At 46.6% G+C, this 18487-nt stretch overlaps 1 protein-coding gene, 1 long non-coding RNA gene and 1 pseudogene across 4 annotated transcripts in view; 1 reads left to right on the top strand and 2 right to left on the bottom strand.

Moving 5' to 3' along the window:
- The window catches only part of slc24a2b (solute carrier family 24 member 2b), a 36001-nt gene extending 32283 nt beyond the window's left edge, over nucleotides 1-3718 (bottom strand). Inside the window, exons 1-2 of one of the 2 annotated variants that reach the window (XM_011494463.4) lie at nucleotides 3203-3718; nucleotides 909-2030 (exon numbers count right to left, since the gene is read on the bottom strand). In XM_011494463.4, the coding sequence (XP_011492765.1) occupies nucleotides 909-1832 (924 nt within the window). In that variant the 5' untranslated portion in view covers nucleotides 1833-2030; nucleotides 3203-3718. The remainder of the gene's footprint in view (nucleotides 1-908; nucleotides 2031-3202) is intronic. The other variant, XM_004086000.5, reaches the window with a different exon arrangement.
- A 3706-nt stretch (nucleotides 3719-7424) lies between these two features.
- On the top strand, nucleotides 7425-17302 carry LOC144990994 (uncharacterized; annotated as a pseudogene). The gene is made up of 5 exons (XR_013654879.1): nucleotides 7425-10723; nucleotides 10856-15333; nucleotides 16052-16232; nucleotides 16312-16441; nucleotides 16617-17302. The product of XR_013654879.1 is annotated as an uncharacterized LOC144990994 (transcript).
- On the bottom strand, nucleotides 15865-18204 carry LOC144991807 (uncharacterized). Its single transcript, XR_013655428.1, has 2 exons — nucleotides 17461-18204; nucleotides 15865-17061 (listed from the first exon to the last, which is right to left on the bottom strand). It is a non-coding gene; the product is annotated as an uncharacterized LOC144991807 (long non-coding RNA).
- Nucleotides 18205-18487: the final 283 nt, after the last annotated feature.

The following is an 18487-nucleotide window of genomic DNA, read 5'->3' as shown; positions in this document are numbered from 1 at the left end:
AGTTTCTGCGTAGTTTTGCTTTCGCCGACTCAGGATGAGTCCTGATCAGGGTCTGAGTCTGCAGCAGGGACCAAAGCATCTCCATGAGGGTCTAATGAAAGTCTGGATGTTTGCCCCCCTGTTTGGGAATATTATGAAGGTAGTTTTCCAAAAATGACCAGAAGGCTGGGGGGGGGGGGTCCTCTTGTTTTTATAAACCCGTTTTAAAAATGCCAATAGAATGATGAGAGTTTTGAGCTGATGATATCTGAAGTAGACCCTCACCTCACGATGACATCACTGCTGTTCTGAATTCTTTAAAGGTTCTGGTCAGAACCAGAGCCTGAGGATGACCAGCACGGCACTTCTGTGACCCTTAAAAGGATTCAGGGTTCAGATGGATACCCAAAAACCCTGGATGGGTTCTGCTACTTCTATGATTTGATGTTTTTTTCTTAATTTAGAATCAGAGTGCCATTAATCTCCAAACCAGTTTTGTTGTTCTTTTTCTGTGTATCCCTTCAGGGGTCGCCACAGCCAATCAGCTTTCACAGATTCTCACAGGTGGTTTGGCAGAGATTGTTACGTCAGATGTCCTTCCTGTATTAGAGTCTGACACAACCCTGTTTTTTACCCGGGCTGGGGACCGGCACAGGGAGACCCGGACTCAGGCCCCCTTGTGGCCACATAGTTAGGCAGCAGTGTGAAGAGCCTTGCCCAAAGACCCTCATTGGATGAAGCTAGTTGCACAATCTGGGAATCAAACCCTGGTTTCCTATGTATCAGTCCTACACGCAGTCCACTGATCCATCCAGCCACTTCCTGTGTGAATACATCATGTAAAGAAATTTAAAGCCCCCAACTTGCTGATCGATGGATGGTTGGATGGATGGATGGATTTAACGGACAGATGGTGGAACCAGACTTACCCTGGGGGAAGCCTCCAGCTCATCCACCTGGTTGCTGCCCAGCTTGCTTTTGATGAAGAACTCGACCTTGGCGTTGTACTTCATGAAGGTCACGTAGCAGGAGTAGCACAGCAGCAGACTGATGCTTTCGCTCATTGTGATTTGATTATCCAGAAAGAAGTAGATGAGCATGAGCAGGCCAATGATGTAGAAGGAGACGTCCCTGAACAGAGGCCACCAGGTGAGGTTCAGCACCTCTTTGGAAAACAGGGCGCACATCCCGATCACAAACAGGATGTTGAAGACGGCCGACCCCACGATGGTGCCGATGCCGACGTTGCTGTGTGAGACGAACACCCCAATGACCGAAGTGAAGAGCTCTGGGGCTGAGCCCCCTGCGGCCATGAAGGTGGCTCCAGCAACATCGTCAGAAATCTCCAGCTTCTCCGTGATGACAGTGAGTGCTGGGACGAAGAACTCATCGCAGACTATGGCCAAGGCTATGAACATGTACAGCATTCCAAACATATGAAGCACCACGAAGCCCTGCCGCCTGTCCGCCACGCTGAAATAGTCTGTTGGATAATCCCCTTGGTTCAGCTCCAGGTCTGAGGACTTCATGGCCACTGGGGTGTCTTCTGGGGCTGCGGAAAGGTTGCGGTGCTGCAGAAGAGTTCTTTGTGGAACCGCGGCATCGGCTGAGGCCTCGGCAGCCGCTTCCAGCCCAGAGGCCACAGCCGTGGCTAACGAAAAGGCACTCAGTGAACAGACGGTGCAGACGGCCACCAGGCTGACGACAAAGCCCAAAACCCGTCCAGGACGCAGCTTCCTCCGGACCCCCTGATAGTGGGCGCGAGCGCTCCTGCTGCCGCAGGGACCCAGCAGAGGATCGGAGCAGGACGCAGCTATCATGTCTTGACTTCTTATGGGTAACGTGAAATCCATGGTGATTGGCTATCGGGTAGAGCGGAAGGGTCTGAAGTTCCCCCCAGGACAGGTGGTGCCGGTGGCTACTGGGGCGGGGGTTTGACAGGCCGTGGCGGCTCACCGGTGAGTTTGCATGCTGCTTCCAGGTCTAAGAACAGTAGAGGCCCAGTCCTATTCCAGAATCCCAAATGTTCAAAGGCTTCCTCATATTACTCTCTGCAAAAAAAGGAAACATCAGTGAAACTGCAGTTCAGGCCGTTTTCAACACAATCTTGATGTTTTTCACTGAAAAACTCCAAACGATTCCAAAACCGCTCCACCACAGCTGGTACCAGCAGCATCACCCAAAAAGACCAGAGAGGTGCGTTTGCCTGGAAAGGTGATCCTATCAGCAGTCTGACACTGATCAGAAAACTCTGGATGAGGATAAAGATGGAGGATGTAAAGCCATTTGGAGAACTAAGGATAGAAGAAACGCGTTCAAGAACCTTTTCATTCTGGAGGTTCTCATGTCAGACTGTCATCTGGGCTCTAATCAGGATGAAAAGATTACGTACAGGTCAGACGGAGCGCAGAACTCTGGCTGTGATCTCTGTGCTGGAACCAGCTGCTTAACGGGCCTCAGCAGGTCCAGATCTCTGAATTGTTTGACCCTTCAGAACTTCAGAACCGGCTGTTCCCTCAGAACCAGAAAGAGTTCTCTTATTTTGCAGCACATCTCTCTCATTCAGTTTTTATTTCCCGAACGCACAAAGACTGGGGCTCCAGCTGAAGCCAGAGGAATCCCAGAGAAGGTTTCTGTCGGATGATTTGCTCTCACGGTTCACTAACGGCTTTTCTTCTGAGCAGGAGACAGAAAACCTTTACAGAAAGCAGCAACAGTGCTGGAGACCTTCAAAGTTGGAAAAAAAAACACTTTTTCAACTGCAGAACTCAGAAGTGAGCAGTTTGTACTGCAGTATTTCTAGTCCTCTACATGTTTGGAGACACAGAGCCCTCTTGTGCCTCACAGAGAGCTCTGCTCTGCTGAAGCCTCTAGTTTAGAGAAAGCTCATTAAGCTGTAGAATAATCCCTGAGGAGATATTCTTAGATTAGCCTCGGGTCCTGCTCAGTACAGCTGCTCTCAAAGTCAAAAACCAAACATCAAGTCCATCATTCTGTTGATGTCTGTAAATAAAAGCATACATGTCTAACATACAGAACAGTCCAGAACTTCTAGAGACAATATCTGGAAAATGATAAAGATGATTGACGCTGAAATCTCAACGTGAAACCCAGTTTGTCATCAGTTCCAAATGCAAAAACTCACTACGACGTCTGTCTTAATGAGGCATTGTGAAGACTTTCAGGACTATTGAGAAAACAAAGCAGACTTTTCTTCTCATACCACGCTGGATGTTCTTGATCTGAAGTTCTCCCGCTGGAGATCCAGAGATGCTGGAGTTATATTCCAAGTGATTGGTGCTGGAAGTAAAAGAATCCAGAGCGACAAATCATCACAGAGAAGATCCTGACAGTAAATCCACGGTTGGATTTTCTTCCCTGATCTGAGGAGGAGCTCAGAGTTGCTGGTTCAAACTGGGCCACTCCTTCCCTCACCATGGTCCTCCCATAGGCTCCTCCCCTCAGACGCTGTCTCCGCCCTTCTCCTCCATCACTGTGTTCAAGACTAAGCTTCTGTCCTTCTCTGCGGGTCTTTTTCTCGTTTAGGTCTTGTATCTTCTTGTCAAACAGCTGCTTTGAGGTTTTGTGATCCCGTTCTGCACTGAGAACTTTTCCTGTAAGCAAACCTGTAGCTTTCTCCGCAGACTGTGTTTCTGTGCACGCCGACCACAGCAGCTCTCACACTTTGACTGATTCTGACAACGGATGAGACCTGAATGAGCAAAGGTGGAGTCACCCAAAACAGCTGGTTTCAGACGGGGGGGGGGGGGGGGTGAGAGGAAGCTCAGTCTGTTTCCATCTAAAAAACAGATCCTTCCACTCAAAGATTCACGGACGAAAGAAGATGTGTCACGGCCGGAATAACAGGAGGAAACCGAGGAGCAGAGACAAACACAACAAAGGTCAGACAGTATTCATTGAAACTAAATGTGTTCAGAAAACACACAAAATATGAAACTACAAAGAAACCAAAAAAGTCTAAATAATTCACTGGAACCAGAGCTGGAAGCACCTGAACAAAATGCACCAAGACTGAAAACTTAGAAGCAGCTTCTGAAGCTTTAGTCCCAAATGTCCTTTGGGGGGAAAATGGGTGGGTCACACAGGTTACCCACTCAAAATATAAAGGTCAAAGGACGTTCAGTGAACCACAGAGAGAAAATCTTTGTGCTCTCATTCTATTGGTCAGAAGAGCCGTTCTTGATTTGATACCTTTTTTTAACATCTTCTTGATAATCCTCATTTGTTTCATGATATTTTCTGTAGTCCATGTTACTCAAGTTAAACTGACCAATCAGATGCCTCAATAAAAGTAGGTGGAGTCATGTAGATTTCAAAAAAGCTTACTCCTGATTGGTGGGAGTGGTTGCCATAGAAACATTGACTCAGACTGACTCAGACCAATCACTGTCGTCTGGCTCCAACATGGGGGCGTCTGTATCGTGGAAAAATGGCAACTGAGTTGACTTCATTCCACCGGAGCCAGTAAGTCCCTCTCTGGGGGGGGGGGGGGGGGGGGTGTCCCACACTCACATGATCCGCTTCTCCGATACAATCAGTGGGTTGGATCTATATTTAACCATAAATTCACTGTAAATTGATGGAGTTTGACCTGCCAGGTGAACTCCAGGTGAACGGGGGCCATGATGCCGTCAAAACAGAATCCTCTGAAATTCCAGAGAATGTCTCCCAAAGCCGCCTTCAGAAAGCTCAACGCTGTTATTTTCAGCTTAGCATAGCTTAGCACATCCCATCTCTATCTCATCTCTATCCGTCTCTTTGTTGTTTTTCAATTTTAAATTGTTTTTTGTTCCTGAACAGTTGTTTGTTTTTGTTTTTGGTGTGAACTTCATTAGTTATTTCTGTATTTTGAAAAAATTTGTAATGTTTTTTTTACAGTTTACATGTTTTGCAGACCGCATGTTTTTTACACTTTTGCAGCTGTATTTATTTCATATTTATTTCTTTATTTAATAAGAATCTCATTTTTGATAATAATTTTTCATAATAATTTTAGTAATATTTTTAATTATCTAATATAAATGTCATTTGTGATGTCCTTTATTGATGTTATATTATATAGATTATTTCTGAGTGTCGTGTTACTGCCACAGACATGAAATTTCCCCATAGTGGGATTAATAAAGTCATCTATCTATCTATCTATCTATCTATCTATCTATCTATCTATCTATCTATCTATCTATCTATCTATCTATCTATCTATCTATCTATCTATCTATCTATCTATCTATCTATCTATCTATCTATCTATCTATCTATCTATCTATCTATCCATCCATCCATCCATCCATCCATCCATCCATCCATCCATCCATCCATCCATCCATCCATCCATCCATCCATCCATCCATCCATCCATCCATCCATCCATCCATCCATCCATCCATCCATCCATCCATCCATCCATCCATCTATCTATCTATCTATCTATCTATCTATCTATCTATCTATCTATCCATCTATCTATCTATATCTATTTAAACAGTCATTGATGTTAGTCAACCAACAAGCCTGAGAGGAGAAACCCTGGACAAATGAACTACCACACACCTGAACTCAACAGGTTTCAGTCACAATCTGTCAGGAGACCAACTCAGGATCCACCCAAATCCTGATTTTTGCAACGTGGTTGCATAAATCTTTGGCCATATGCTGCATGTGCTTTTGGTCCAGGTATACGCTGCATGAGCGCTCTTCAAGGTGCGTGGCAGCTGTAAACCTGGGCAGCCTGAAGGTTGATGTGGTGTAGGGTGTGTTTGTGTTGGAGGTACAAGCATCATGGGAAATATGTCAAAAAGGGAGGACAGGAAAGAAAAACGTTTGAGACGTTTAAATTCAAAAAAATGACAAGAATCTGAGAATGGAACGTTGTTCCCCGTCTGGATGCTAGTTTGTCTCGTGTACAAAAACATGTTTGGAGGATCAGACCACTCCAATAGATGTTTGTAGACAAATCTGTGTGTTTTTTCTTATGTTTCTTTGTAATGTGGTCAAAAAAGAGGCAAAGATTGGACCTGCGGAGACTCCTGGTTCTGAGCAGAAGGAGAAGACTTTGACCTCACTAATGACCTTAGTAACCAATCAGGTCTGTGCGCTGATGCTATAAAAGGAGCCATGCAACGCTCTGAAAGAACAGGACGGGTTACGTAACCAAGAAAACCTTCTGTCATTCTGGTTGTGGGTGAAGGGCATCTTAGGATGAAGGACTGATAGGTGCAGAGAATCCTGAAGCGGCTTTGGATCTGCTCCTCTCTGGATTCCCAGGACATCTCCCCCAGACAGAAACCGGATCAGGACAACTTTCAAATGTGTGTCTGTGACCCTCACCAAAGGGAGGAGACTGTCCAAATCACAAATGCACTGCATGGATTTGATTTAGTTGGGGTTCACAGGCAGTAACAGTGTCTACTGGTGAAGCAGGGATCATTGGAGGCTTAGTGCCAAAGCTGCTGCTTGAAATAGAACCGTGTTATAAAAGGCAGAGACCAGTATTTAAGAAAAAGGATCCCTGAGGTAACCAGAGAGGACTTTGTCCTGATTTATTCATGAGCCACCAAACATCAAACCTTTAAAGAATTTCATTAAACATGTAGATTTGCAGGGTAAAATGTTACCCATTAGTTTGTGTCAAAGAATGAGTGGAATTGGACCAAAGTCAAACTCGCACAGAACATACAATCCTGTGTTGATGTTGTAGCCAGACTACAGCCGTCCCGTCAGCAGCTCTGGGGTCAAGAGCCTGACATCCATCACCGTTCTGACATAAGACAGGAGAGCGCCCTCCTCTGTCCAATGATGTTAGATCACCAGGGAGGGATCCTATGGCCATTTACTTTTGGAGAAAAAATATATGTTACTCATAACATTCAGCCAAGGCAACCAAGCAACAATAGAAGAAGAAGCATATCAAGGTCGTGGCGTGGTCCAGCCAGTCTCTGGACCTCATTCAGGGTTTTCCACATGTTGGTCTCACTGTGTTCAGTGAGTTGGACTTATTGGAGCCAAAACCAGGAAATTCTAAAAGAAAAACCTTTTCAATGTTTCATCAGTGTCAGCATTCTGTGGGGAGAAAAAAGCTGATTTAGTCAGTACGTCATTCATTCAAACAGCCATGAACACACGACGCCGCTGAACCGACGAGCAGCTCCACCTGGCCATAGCGCCGGTGGGTTGGTAGCGTGGACTGTACAAAGAGAGAACTGGACTGAGCAAGTGTGAGGTCACCCATAGAAAATGCCCTTCTTCTGGCTCCAGCGTAATGAAGCCAATTCAGCCGCCATTTTTCCGTGATATGGACAACGCCATTGTAGCATTGCCACACAAATATAGGATTGTCATATCGCTGTTGGGATAAAAAACAGTAAATGCTTTCCAAATTAGCCACCAATATTAATGGTCCAGTATGTCATTGTTAAGTGTCCAGGGGCCTCATTTCTAAAACTTTGCGTAGGATTTGCGTCAGAAGAGGCGTACGGATGAAACATAGGACGTGCGTACGCACAGAAATATTGGGATTTATAAAACCGTGCGCACGCACATCCTACGCATCTTTCCCTTAATAAATCACAACCAATTCTAAATGCAGCGCAGCTTTTGCGGCTTCATGACACGCCCATAGTTGCCCATAAATAGACAGTGAAACGCCCACAAATGAATATTCATTGATTGCGAAATCATGGCAAACACCGAAAGGGAAATCAAAAAAACGTAACTTCACTCAATGTGAAGTAGAAGTTATCGTTGGCGAGGTGGAAAAGAGGAGAAAAGTGTTGTTTGGAGGGCACAGTGTGGGCATTACTAATGCCAAAAAGGCACGTGAGCGGCAAACGGCGGCAGACGCCGTAAATGCTGTAGCCTCACAACCTCGGACCGTGGCCGAAATAAAAAAGAAATGGTCGGACATCAAAGTCGAGACAAAAAAACGTCTAGCGCTCCATCGCCAGAGTGTCTGCCACGGGTGGGTGTGTTAGCAGCTTAGCTTGTCCCCACCCGTTGCTATGTTTCTTTGGTGTGACTGCGGTTGTCAGGGAGATGACGCAGCGACGGAAGGGGGCGTCGCCTTGGGGCGCAGGCGCACGAGAGGGGAAGACGCGCGGGAGAGCAAAAGGGGAGGGGCTGTTTGGCTGCATGTTTTCAGTTTGAATGAGAAGGAGTTCGGAGACGTTGTGCTGTAAGAGTTGATCTGACCAAAGAAATAAACGGCTAAAAGGCCTGTTCCAAAGCAACGGTGTCCCGCTAAATCTGTTACCATTAAAGTCCCGACCGGACTGGAGATCATAACAGCGGTTTCCGACTACGGTCCGAAGCCTCACGCTGAAGGTAACACTGGGGGCTCGTTCCGGGATACACCGTTGTTGACCAGGGCTGACCCAAAGAAGAAGGATTGAACGACGTGACGTGCAAGACGCCTGAGAGCTCAAAATGACGGCGCGCGGAGCGAATGCTGCCGCGGTCGGAGCTAGGCCACGCACAAGAAATGCAGCCACAAACGTGAGCATGAACCCTTTTCTATCGGAGATAGCGGAAGAGTACCGCCCTCAGAGGAATGTAAATGATTTAAAATACGTGAATGAGGGAGAGACTAATTGCTGTGTCACGTGTATGGAACTAACGTTAGCCGAGGGTGAGCAGGCCTACTCCCCGATTAAACAACACGTGGTGGCGGAGGAGCTCTACCCGACGCCCCCAATTTCCACCAACCCCTTTATAACACCCACCAATGAACAACATCACGCGGCTGGTGAGTGCATGGCGGGTTTTCGTCCTCAAAAGTGCAACTACGAACCCAGGATGTCCACCCCTGTAAAGTCACCATTTGCTGATCCATCCACCCCCACCGCCGCCTGTTGGCTTGCAAATCTCCACATCTCTCCATCTAATGACTGTCATGCTGGAAACAATTCCCCGGTTTCCATCAGACCCCCATCACCTGGTTTGCCACCTTTCACCACCCAGGAAAATAAATTGGGCCCATACAACATTTACTGGTCACCCAAATATCTAACTGGGCCATCAGATGATGGGGCAGAACTGCATCAGAACGCCCATGTGAAATTCCAGTCACCCCCCCAAAGCTTTCACTCACCTGCTGTTGGACATGATGCTGCTCTGCAGGGCGAAGGGGTGGGGCAGTTTCTGCAGAACGAGAGAATTCCAATACTGCAGCCAGATCGCTTTGATGGATCACGATCGTGGAGAGATTTTCTGTATCATTTTGAAAGTTGTGCAGAAGCGAACCATTGGACTGAGAAAACCAAAGTTGTTCAGCTTAGATTCTGCCTGCTCGGTGCTGCTGGAGCTATTATTCACAAGAACCCAAGGTCAGCTTCGTGGAGTTTCCAACGAATTGTGGAGGAAATTGAGGCTGCCTATGGTCCAAGTTCTGAACATGCTGCAGCCATCGGCATTGAGCTACGACAGCGAGTCAGAAGACCAGGTGAAGCTTTGCACACTCTCAGGGATGACATTTATGAAAAGGTGGCAATAGTCTATGGTGATTGCACTGAGAGTGAACAGGAGCGCATAAGCGTCGAGATATTCACTAATGCCTTAACAGATACAGACATTATTCAAAAGTTGCTAGAAGATCAACCCAAAACGCTGGCTGAGGCATATCAGAAGGCTCACCGTTTTGAAACCACGAGAAGTGCGGCTCGAGCTGTCACCCAACTGATGAGATCAGCCGTGGGTGCAAGGGGTGGAACCATTCATGGGGCCAGAGCAGCCCCCCTGCGTGAATATACCAGCAACCAGGAAGACGGAAAGGCACAAAAGGTCGTTCCCACTCCTTCGGGGCAAGCAGGGCGGTCTGTGAGAAGGCAGGCAGCCGAAAGTAGACGTAAGAAAACCAGGGAGGATGAACTGATCTGTCACAACTGCTCGGGGGTAGGGCATTTCCAGAAACACTGCCCCTCCCCTCGCTGGCCCATGCCAGGCCCCCGCAAAGCTAATCTGCTTCCCTCCACAAATGGCAACAACACTGTGGTCATCTACGCCAAAAGCCCAGAAGAGGAAATGTGTGTTCAGATAATGATACATGGTGTACGGATGTGTGCTCTGCTGGACTCTGGTGCCAGAAGAAATGTGTTACCCCTTCATCTCTTTCATTTAATTCCTAACGGCATCCAGCCCCCAATCTCACCATCTACGGTGCACACACTCCAGGGCATCGGACCAGAGGGCCTAGCGGTTCTGGGTGAGGTTGACCTTCCTGTCAATGTCGGCTGCAGAGTCATTTCAGTTAACTTTATCATCGCTGACACAACTGAGAGTACTGAAGTTATTTTGGGGCATCCTTTTTTACTACAGACACAAGCATGCTTAGACTATGGCAGTAAAGAGATCACTCTGTTTGGTGAAAAGGTGCCCCCGTTCAAGCCCGACCCACAACCTGCAACTCACCTAGTGAGAGTAGCACGCACCACTGTGTTGGAGGCAGGGTGTGAATACATCGTGCCAGGTACCTCTCAGGCCGGCTTTGCTACTTCTGAAGACTTGATGCTGAGTCCTGCAAAAGCGTTTGTCTCAAAACATCATGTGATGGTGGCACGCTCAGTTGTTCAGCCTTCGCAGTCTTTGTGCATCCCCATCAGAGTCTTCAACCCGAGCACATCTCCTGTCACCTTGAAGAAAGGAGTCGTTGCTGGTGTTCTTCAGCCAGCCCAAGTGGTGGGGAAGGTGGAGCTCTCACGACCCAAAGATCAACCTTCCCATGACCCTGGTAACTCGTTCTCTTTCTCCGTGCCTCAACATCTCACAGACCTGTATGAAGAAAGTTGTGCTAATCTGCCGGAAGAAAGTCGCTACAGACTAGCAGGGCTGCTACGCTCTTACAGTGACATTTTCTCTGCAGGCTCCACTGACCTCGGCCGGACTAATGTCGTACAGCATGACATCTTGACAACGCCCGGGTCAGCAGTAAAACAACAACCCCGCCGCATGAGCAGAGAGAAGCAGGAGGCTGCCGACCAGCAGGTGCAACAGAGCCTCGAAGCAGGGTTAGCTCGGCACAGTAACAGCAGCTGGGCAGCACCTATAGTCATGGTGAAGAAAAAGGATCAGAGCCCACGACTCTGTGTGGATTACAGGCCATTAAATGACAGAACCATCAAGGATGCCTATCCCCTGCCACGCATACAAGACACCCTTGACACCTTATCCACCGCCAAGTACTTCAGCACACTGGACCTGACTTCAGGCTACTGGCAGGTGGAAATGACACCTAGAGCTCGTAAGGCTGCAGCATTTTGCACCAGGAAGGGACTGTTCGAATGGAATGTGATGCCGTTTGGACTATGCAATGCCCCTGCCACCTTCCAACGGCTCATGGACCGTGTACTAGCTGGGTTGCAGTGGGAGGCTTGTCTGGTGTATCTTGACGACATCATAGTCCTTGGATGCAACAGCAATCAGATGATGGAACGGTTGGAGCAGGTGTTTACCAGACTTAGACAGGCCAATCTTAAACTGAAGCCGTCTAAGTGCCGTCTCTTTCAGGAGCAAGTGGCTTACCTCGGGCACGTCGTGTCAGCTCAAGGGATCTCCACCGATCCACAAAAGATCCAAAAGGTCCAAGACTGGCCATCCCCAAGAACATTTCTGAAGTGCGACAGTTTGTGGGGTTGGCGTCCTATTATAGACGTTTCGTTGCCGACTTTGCTACCATTGCAAGGCCGCTTCATGAGCTGACTAAAAAGTATGCACGTTTCGACTGGACGACTGAATGCCAAGAGGCTTTTGAAGAACTGAAGGAGCGACTTACTTCTGCACCGATTTTGGGCTACCCTCTTGACAGCGGGGAACTGCTTCTTGACACTGACGCCAGCGACTGGGGAGTTGGTGCAGTGTTGTCCCAAGTGCAGGGAGGTGAAGAGAGAGTGCTGGCTTATGGAAGCCGGCGGTTAACAACAACAGAGCAAAATTACTGCACAACCAGGAGAGAACTTCTGGCGGTGGTCGAGTTTACCTCCCATTTCAGACAGTACCTTCTTGGTCGATCGTTTGTTCTGCGAACAGACCACAGTAGCCTACGGTGGCTGACCCGTTTAAAAGAACCGGAGGGACAGCTGGCCAGGTGGTTGGAGAAGCTGGCAGAGTACGACTTTCAAGTACTTCACCGGCCAGGGAAGGTTCATCAGAATGCAGATGCACTCTCCAGAAGGCCATGTCGCGAGCTGTGTGCTTGCAAACTCCCTGACCCCAGCACCGACAGCAACACATCCCAAGACAAGCAGGTACAGTGTGAATTTGACGATATTGTTGCTGAGACCACAATTAGTGTTGTTCGCCCAGTGGGGGTGGCGATGATTGATCAGCATGATGGGAACGATGCTGCAGTAGACCCACAGCGCACCCTAGTGGGGGTAGATAACACCACCTCAGCCCCTGTGCCTGTATTCAGCGGTTGGACACACGAGGAGCTTCAAGCAGCCCAGAAAGCAGACTCAGACATGGCACCAGTATTTGCTTTTAGACAGCAAGGAGATGACCGTCCCCCTTGGGCGGAAATAGCCAGTTTAAGCCCAGCTACAAAGGCATATTGGGCACAATGGAAGAGATTGTTTTTTAAGAATGGAGTGTTGATGAGAAAGTTTTACTGTAAGGATGGAAAGATGTTATTTGCACAGACATTACTCCCCAAGACATATCGCCACACTGTGATGGCGCACCTGCATGAAGGACCCATCGGTGGTCATTTTGGAGCTGAGCGAACTTTGGGCCGCCTCAAAACCAGGTACTACTGGTACAACATGCGTGATGATGTCACATTGTTCTGCCAAACATGTGCTTCTTGTGCTTGTAGAGCTCGACCTAAAAAGACACCTCAGGCTCCAATGGGTTCCGTGCGAGTTGGTGCCCCAATGGAACGGATCGCTGTTGACGTGATGGGGCCTCTAAATGAGACCGATCGGCATAACAGATACATCCTGGTTGTGCAAGACTACTTCAGCAAGTGGGTGGAAGCATACCCGGTGCCGAATGAACAAGCCACAACTGTAGCAGAAAAGATTGTTTCTGAGTGGGTCTGCAGATATGGAGCACCTTACGAATTACACAGCGACCAGGGCGCCAATTTTGAGTCTGCGGTATTCCAGGGGATGTGTGAGCTGTTGGGCATTAACAAAACCAGGACCACACCCTTTAGGCCCCAATCTGACGGTCAAGTGGAACGATTTAATGCCACACTAGAGAAAACCCTTGCTGCCACAGCCGAAAAATGTCACTGGGACTGGGACATAATGATTCCCTATGCCCTCATGCCTTACAGAGCCACAAAGCACAGCTCTACGGGCCTGACACCAAACATGATGCTCTTTGGCCGCGAGATTACAGAACCCATGGACCTGGTCGTTGGACTTCCTCCCGAGAATCTGACAGTGGACACTGCCCCAGAGTACGTACAGCGGCTCAGACAACGACTGGAGCTGTCCCACCAGCTAGCACGAAGCGTCTTGGGAAGGGCTGTGGAGCGCGCCAAACGGCAGTATGACAAGAACATCTGTCAAGTGCAGTACAAGATCGGTGACGCAGTTTGGTACCTTCTAAAAGGAACTAAACGTGTCAAGAACAAGGTGCGCAAGTTCCTGCCATCTTACGAAGGTCCCTACTTTGTTGTTGATCATCTGGACGATCTGGTGTACCGCATTAAAAAGGGACCAAGGTCGAAGGCAAAAATAGTGCACCACGACAAGCTCAAGCTATATCACTCCAGAGTTCCACTTGACGGCAGCTGGGTCTCACGGACACAGGAGAACTGCACACAGAGGAAACAAAAGCACCAATCTTTGGGCGAGGACTACGGGCCGCTGACCCTGTGGAATGAATCGTCTGACACAGAAGAGTGCGTGGAGGGAACTTTAACAGATTCAGAAGACGCTCAGACCCCCTGTGAAACTATGCTGGCCTCAGCTGGAAGACCACAGCGGGCGCGGAGAGCGCCAAACATGTTTGGAGAATGGATTCTTTCCTGAAGAAAGAGCTATTACGAGTCATGTCAGGCTGTTTATGGTGTTTGTTGTTATGTTATCTGACCTCTTATGATGGGTTTAAGTTTAGAGAAACCTGTTTATTCTTTCTGTGAGTGCTGGAGTGCAGTTAGAGTAACTGTCATCCAGAGTGGGGGTAGTGTTAGCAGCTTAGCTTGTCCCCACCCGTTGCTATGTTTCTTTGGTGTGACTGCGGTTGTCAGGGAGATGACGCAGCGACGGAAGGGGGCGTCGCCTTGGGGCGCAGGCGCACGAGAGGGGAAGACGCGCGGGAGAGCAAAAGGGGAGGGGCTGTTTGGCTGCATGTTTTCAGTTTGAATGAGAAGGAGTTCGGAGACGTTGTGCTGTAAGAGTTGATCTGACCAAAGAAATAAACGGCTAAAAGGCCTGTTCTAAAGCAACGGTGTCCCGCTAAATCTGTTACCATTAAAGTCCCGACCGGACTGGAGATCATAACAGCGGTTTCCGACTACGGTCCGAAGCCTCACGCTGAAGGTAACAGGTGTGTGTGTGTGTGGGGGGGGAACACCGGAGCTGACCCCTCTTGATGAGAGACTGGCGGCAATAATTGGGGAATCCCTTAAGTGGAGTGGTGACTGAGGCGGAGGGGGACACCGACGCGCCAGATGCACCGGGTGACACCCCCCCAAAAGCCCGCAGAGGAAGTCGGAACCGGCTCATCAGCCACTCGTCCTCGTTTGCCAACAAGTCTTCTTGCTGTCTAAAGATGCGTTCACTCCGAATTCTTCCATTTGCCACATCTTCTAAGAGCGCAAGATCAGCCATTGTGCGTCATTACGCATTGTGATGGGGCATTTTATTTCCCTCCATTTAATTACATCTGACAAGCTACAGATGTCGGTAATAATCCACGTGGAAATGGGAAATTGTTCAGCGCAAATGTAATTTCTTGTTGCTTTCTAAATGGTTGAGACATACGCCATACATTGTTTTATCAATCTATCCATCTGTCTGTCTGTCTGTCTGCACCTATATCTGCTCCGCCAGACGGACACATTAACAAGAATATCAGTTTTGTACATTATTTCGTTCTGTTAACTATGGCTGTGTCCGAATTACCGCCCTAACCACTATATAGTGCACTATATAGTGCGGTCGCCATTTTGTAGTGCTGTCCGAATCTACAGTTCAAAAATCATGTGCACTAGAAATTTCCCAGAATTCTCTACGAAAAACCAGTGTGGATCGATGCTCACTCGATCGGCGAATATTGCCCAGAATGCACTGCGTTCATACCAGAATGCATTGCGTGTAACCCACAATACACTGCGCTTGAATTATTCGAAGATGGCGGACGGTTGCGCGAGAAAGAGGACTTAAAAATGTAAGTATATTTAAAAGTATCAAGTATCTGTTGTAAAATATATTTGTAAATACGTAAGATGATGTGTTTAATGTGTTATATTCCTCAATCGACTATCTACATTGTTTGGAAGCTCATCAATTTCGGTAATGCTAAAGCTAACGCTAGCGCGAATTAGCGCCGAATGCTAAAAACAAACGCTGTTGATATTACATCAAAAAACGAGTGAGTTCTAACCGTAGTAATAAGTTATTAACACATTTTTTAAATGTGTTTATATATGTAGGGACTGACGAGGATAAAGAAAATCTGATCCATCTGTGGATGGAGAAAGATAGCCTGTTTGTTATCAGTCAAGCTTGTGCCGGATGGGAGTAGAGACACTTGATCAGATTTGTATTTATTTATCATTAAACTGTAATCGTTGTTATGTTGGGGAAAAGGTTGTTGAAAGAGGAGAGGAGGAAAGAGCAAGAAGGGACAAAGAGTGACAGGAGAGTCTGTTAAGCTTACCTGAGTTTAAAATATTGTTCACAAAATGTAACATCGTCGTTGTTTTTGCAATTTGTTTAATAAATGCAGTAACAAAAATGAATTATTTACATGCATTATTTAAATCTGAGCCATTTTTAACAATCTCAAAAGAATTTTCATATAAATATCAAATGTACATATTTACATTTTCGTTTTATGTTAACATTTATTTTTATATATCTTAACAATAATCCTGGTCTTCTAGAGTCATGTGTGTCACAGTTGGAGCTAAAAGGAAAGCAGAGATGTGTCCTCGCAGACGGACGCCACTTTACCCGTCCTACTGGTTCTTGGTGTGGCTCAACATCTGTGGCTCCAAGCAGTCCCCTTCCCTGATGCACAGATTGTGCAGAACTGAACTGCAGGCAATGATTTTCATTGCAAAGGTTGGTTTTACTTCCAGTGCCGCCAGAAGTATTGCTCTCCTCCTCATCTTCATAATGCCAAATCCTCTCTCCACCACAGAGCATGTCTTGGCGTGGTGCTGGTTGTAACGGGCCTGAACCGCATTCCTCACGGGTTCCCTGTAGGGTGTCAGCAGCGTGATGGGATGTGCAATGAGGGATACCCACCATCACCCAAAAGGATCCTTCAGGTGGGTAATGTTTTATTTACATAAATTGGGCTTTTTACGTAGAACCTGTGAACTGTGGACTGATCCTTGATTCCCAACAAAAATATCTCTAAATTTGGCATTAGTCACATACAGCCTGCAGTTGAATGGAATAAAAAAGCTTCCTGTTAAAATAACAAGCTGCATTTTCTTTTAGGAACTTTATTCTTAAGTGGCAGCCATCAGTGCTCCCTACGACCTTTTGGAAGGTGGAAGACTCAGCGAGCTGCTAAAAAACCAGAGGTGACTAATGGCAGTTCATTCCCACTGGATGCTGGGTGACCCTGCTCATCAGCTGGGTGATGCGGTCTGCCGTCCTGTGGACAACGTCGCTCACAGTGGACCGTGGCATGTCAAAGGCTCTGGTGACCACACCGTAAGATGTGCCACACGCCAGCCAGAAAAGAAACACCAGGACCTCAGTCTCCTGTACATCCCCCAGAGTGTGAGGAACCCGAAGCTGCTCCACCAGATGCTCAATGGTCCTGCGAGTCAACCGATCTGCGGTTCTGCCGGTCTGGTCTTGCGTGGGACTGACCGTCAGCGTGAAGGGCCACGACAGACACCTTTATGTTGGCAAAGCAGTAGAGACGTGGAAGACCCTGTAAAATAGAAAAATAATTATTTCATTGAGAAAATTTAATCTGATTTTTTTTTTGAATGTTTCATTTTATTCTGATGTCTTAAATTTTAGTTTATGACGTATTTATAAATGCTGGAAAATCTCGTGTTTTTTTTTTTTTGGCTGGGTTTTTGGATTTTTATATAAATATTTAAAAATTAAAGTATTTTTGTTTAAAACAAGTGATATGGTTTGACTCTGAATAAAAAATACTAAACTTTGATCTCACAAGTGTTTCATGTAGTTAGACTATACAGTTTATAGTCCAGTGTTGAAAAATAATGGTAAAAAGTCTTATCCAGCAGACTGTGTAACCTTGAGCACAATTAGAAACAAATGCTTAAATTGAACTAATAAAAAAACTTTACGTTTAACTCACAGGTTGTTCATGTCTGGTCAGGGGCACCCAGAGGAAATCTTCTGAGACGTCTGCTTCTCCTCGCTGTCCTGTGATGCTGCATATCTGCTCGTTTCTGGTTTGATCTCACGAAAAACGGTTGAATCATTGCCAGGAACAGGGACAGATTCATATATAAAGCTATTTTCAGTAACGTAGAAGATAAAACTACAGAAAAAAAATGCTTCCTCGCAAGAGCCCGTAAATCGTTCAGCGGCACAAAAATAAATATTGCCATGGACTAATGACTTGAGGGTTTATTTATCAACTAATACATAAAAGCTACACCAATGTGTTTGTAATTTTATTATTTATAAATCAGCCACGTTTTCCATGATCAGAACACGGCAGATTCATAAATAGTCATCATAAAATGTTTATATTTATTATATTTTTACTTTGACAAATGGGTGGCATTCTCGGCGTTAAATAGAAGTAGTTCCCCTCCAGACCAGGTGGTGGCGGTAATGCGCCACTTTGTTTTCGTGCGGAGCGCCATTAGAAAACACCCGAAAGAGAAAACTAGTGAGCACGGGTGTCCGAATTGCTTTGAAAATTCAGAGAACTATATAGAGAACTATATAGTGCCGCACTATATAGGGTTTTAGTAGTTAGGGGTTAGGGCGGTAATTCGGACACAGCCCCTATTATTTATGAGGATGAATTGCACAACATGCCAATATTGTAGAACATATTTCACTTTTCTTTTTGCAAATAAGTGTTCATTTGAATTTCTGTTGTAATTTTCGCTTGGTTTTTTTATTTGTTTCACTGCTGATCGATCAAACGGGTGTTGGTGTAGCTGTTTATTGTCAGACTTGCTTTGTGAAGTCTTCATGTTATTTCTGAGAGGCAGTATTGTCATTTTCACTTTCACGTGTTTCTTCCATCTGCCGACGGTGTCGTCGTTTCTCATTTCACCCGTTTTTGTGCGTACGCCTGGGTCAGAGCTTGAATGAAGGACCGAACATTTTCCCGTCAAGTTTGCTTTTTGTAAATCTCAACTATT

Source organism: Oryzias latipes, chromosome 1 (genome assembly GCF_053564925.1).
Source record: "Oryzias latipes strain Hd-rR chromosome 1, Olatipes_Hd-rR_3.1".
Taxonomy (NCBI): Eukaryota; Metazoa; Chordata; class Actinopteri; order Beloniformes; family Adrianichthyidae; genus Oryzias; species Oryzias latipes.
Note: the sequence above shows the minus strand (reverse complement) of the source record. Positions and strands in the feature narration are given on the sequence as shown.